General features: G+C 43.6%; 1 protein-coding gene across 1 annotated transcript in view; it reads right to left on the bottom strand.

Annotated features, from left to right (window-relative positions):
* Nucleotides 1–237: 237 nt before the first annotated feature.
* metrnlb (meteorin like, glial cell differentiation regulator b) overlaps nt 238–2,930 on the bottom strand; it is a 10,462-nt gene continuing 7,769 nt past the window's right edge. The window contains exons 5-6 of the mRNA XM_059329105.1: nt 1,301–1,333; nt 238–1,183 (exon numbers count right to left, since the gene is read on the bottom strand). Coding sequence (XP_059185088.1) covers nt 906–1,183; nt 1,301–1,333 — 311 coding nt within the window. The 3' untranslated portion in view covers nt 238–905. The remainder of the gene's footprint in view (nt 1,184–1,300; nt 1,334–2,930) is intronic.

Raw genomic sequence — 2,930 nt, 5'->3', positions numbered from 1 at the left:
ACTCAAATACATTATATTGCATCGATGCACTTGTTTTGAGTTTGGGCTACAGATATTTGTTGGATGGAAATTCTGCCCACAATTGAATTGAGTTCATCCAACGAGTTATTTTTTTGAGTGTGGTGTTTCCATCTGAGTCGGTAGCTGGATAATATCTCTTTGTTTGCAGCAGAGACTGGTGACTTTGCTCCTTTATTTTTTTGCTTCTACTATTAACTTCACTTGCCATCTGTTTGTATTTATCTGCACCTCAACCACAGTAATAAATATAATACAGGGTCCCTTTATCAGGCTATGGGTGGATTAAATGTACACCTTTCAACAGAAACACAAGCTGAAGGAAGCCTTTTTTATTTTCTGTAAATATATAGACCCTCAGAAATCATTAGCAAAACACACACACTAAGTACATAAAGACTCACAGAGCTGCATACTGGACACTTCTGTCAGAAGACTCCTAAATTTTACAGAAAGCTTTTTACAAAGCAAACATTCATTTCGAGAATGATCACACAAGCTGTATCGTCACAAGAGTAAAAACCACTTCGGCACAAAATTAATTTAAGCTTATCATTCATTCCTGGGCTGTCTCAGTCACGCACCAACATATTTACACACAGTTACAATCAGACGGGGACATTTTAGTGTTGGCAGCTCACTGGCTACTAAAATATCAGTCCAACTCCCTTTCCCACTGCAAGGCAACAATAAGTCTCACAGCAGTGAACAGAGCCTGCAGAGGTAAACTTTAAGATGTCCTGGGGTCGTGACCCTGCTGATCTCTGATTGGCTCAGAGATAATAACCCTCCGTCCTAAAACCTCCGCCTGTTCCTCTTTCTGTCTTCTTCACTGACTGTTTTGAGAAGTGCTCCACCCTGTTTCACCCAGAACCCTGAAGAGAATCTCAGTCTGTGTTTATTTCACAAGGGTTTGTTCCCGCTTTCTGTGCTCTGACGTACAGCTTCAGGAAGTCCTTGTAGCGAGGCGAGCAGCCCAGCCAGGCTTCGCCAAAATGGACGGAGCCGGTCAGAAGGTACTCGTCCCCTCCAGGAGGCACGGGGCACCGTCTGGGGACATTGACCCGTCCGGCCCAGCCCCGCCCTCGGCCTCCGCCCCAAGCAAACAGCCGGCTCTTCTGACGGAACAGCCGGCCCAGCGTCACCGCTGCAGGGGCGTGGTCTCCTGCAGGGGCGTGGTCTCCTGCAGGGACGTGGTCTCCTGTAGGGGCGTGGTCTCCTGCAGGGGCGTGGTCTCTTGTAGGGGCGTGGTCTCCTGCAGGGGCGTGGTCTCCTGCAGGACCCGAGGCTGCACCCTGGAAGATCCCACTGCCAGCTACAGAGACAGGAGGGAAAAAAAGATGAAACCATTGATGCAAGGATAGCTATCAGTGTCATGTCTGGTGTGTGTAAAGAGACTCTCTTTAAAGGAACACTCCACCGTTTTTTCATATTAAAACATGTTATTCGGTCAAGTAAGACGAGTTGATACAGACCTCTTGCGTCTCAATGCGTGCACTCAATCGCCCTGGCGCGCGGCGCCACTTGGCTAGCACTTAGCTTAGCCCAGTTCATTCATTAGGATCCAAACAGATGGACAGTTAGAAGCGACCAAACTCCTCCGCACTTCGACTCGGCGCAGTAATATCATCACTTCCGCTCCCTCTCACTTCCGTCAGGAGTGATGATATTACTGCGCCGAGTCGAAGTGCTCCCAAGTGCTATTCCGCCATACATTATAGTTCTCCTTTTTATCCGCTTAGAAAAGCGCCACGTTTTATTTTGTGTCGCCATACTTGGTCGTTTAACTACTCGTGTAGCTGTATTTAAATAGGGAAAACGTGGAGGAGTTTGGTCGCTTCTAACTGTCCATCTGTTTGGATCCTAATGAATGAACTGGGCTAAGCTAAGTGCTAGCCAAGTGGCGCCGCGCGCCAGGGCGATTGAGTGCACGCATTGAGACGCAAGAGGTCTGTATCAACTCGTCTTACTTACCCGAATAACATGTTTTAATATGAAAAAACGGTGGAGTGTTCCTTTAACCCTTTGATGCACAACATGTGTCTAAAGTGACCCGACAGTTTTTATGTTCTATATCTTTACAAAAAATTATTTTCATCATTCAGTATTCAAGGTTTTCCTCAAATAGTTTGTTTTTGATCATCATACATCCAAATTTTATGTTTTCCTTTATTCATTTTTTAATAAAATCCCTTTTTGTGTCACTACTCTTCTAATGCAAATCATGGGTCAAAAATGACCCATATGCATTTTTAGCTAAGTAGCTTGCTAAGCTAACTACTTAGCTAACTTCTTGGCTAAGTATTTAGCTAAGTAGCTTGCTAAGCTAAATACTTAGCTAACTTCTTGGCTAAGTAGCTTGCTAAGCTAACTACTTAACTAACTTCTTTGCTAACTTCTTGGCTAAGTAGCTTGCTAAGCTAACTACTTAACTAACTTCTTTGCTAAGTAGTTAGCTTAGCAAGCTACTTAGCTAAATACTTAGCCAAGAAGTTAGCTAAGTAGTTAGCTTAGCAAGCTACTTAGCCAAGTAGTTAGCTATGTAATAATACAAAAACTTTTTTTTCATAAAGTATCAGAGGCAAAATGGAAATAATGATCTGTTGTTATCAAAAACAAGATATTTAAAGAATCCTTGGAATATTCAATCATTAAATAAGTTTATATCAAAAGATAGAGCACAGAAACACACAGCAGCATTAAATAACATGGGAAAAAATGAATGCGGGTCATTTTTGACCCATATTGTGCATCAAAGGGTTAAGATCAACATTCAGTTTTCACACATTGAACCAGCGAGCAGGGAATTGGTCCTCTGCATTTAACACCCACACACCAATGAATACACCATGCTTGTGCCCGGGGAGCCTTGCTCAAGGGCACTTCAGTCTGTGACCGGTCTTGGGATTAGA

The sequence above is a fragment of the Centropristis striata genome, chromosome 1, assembly GCF_030273125.1.
Source record: "Centropristis striata isolate RG_2023a ecotype Rhode Island chromosome 1, C.striata_1.0, whole genome shotgun sequence".
Lineage (NCBI taxonomy): Eukaryota > Metazoa > Chordata > Actinopteri > Perciformes > Serranidae > Centropristis > Centropristis striata.
The sequence above is the reverse complement of the archived record's forward strand: the minus strand, read 5'-3'. Positions and strand labels throughout refer to the sequence as shown.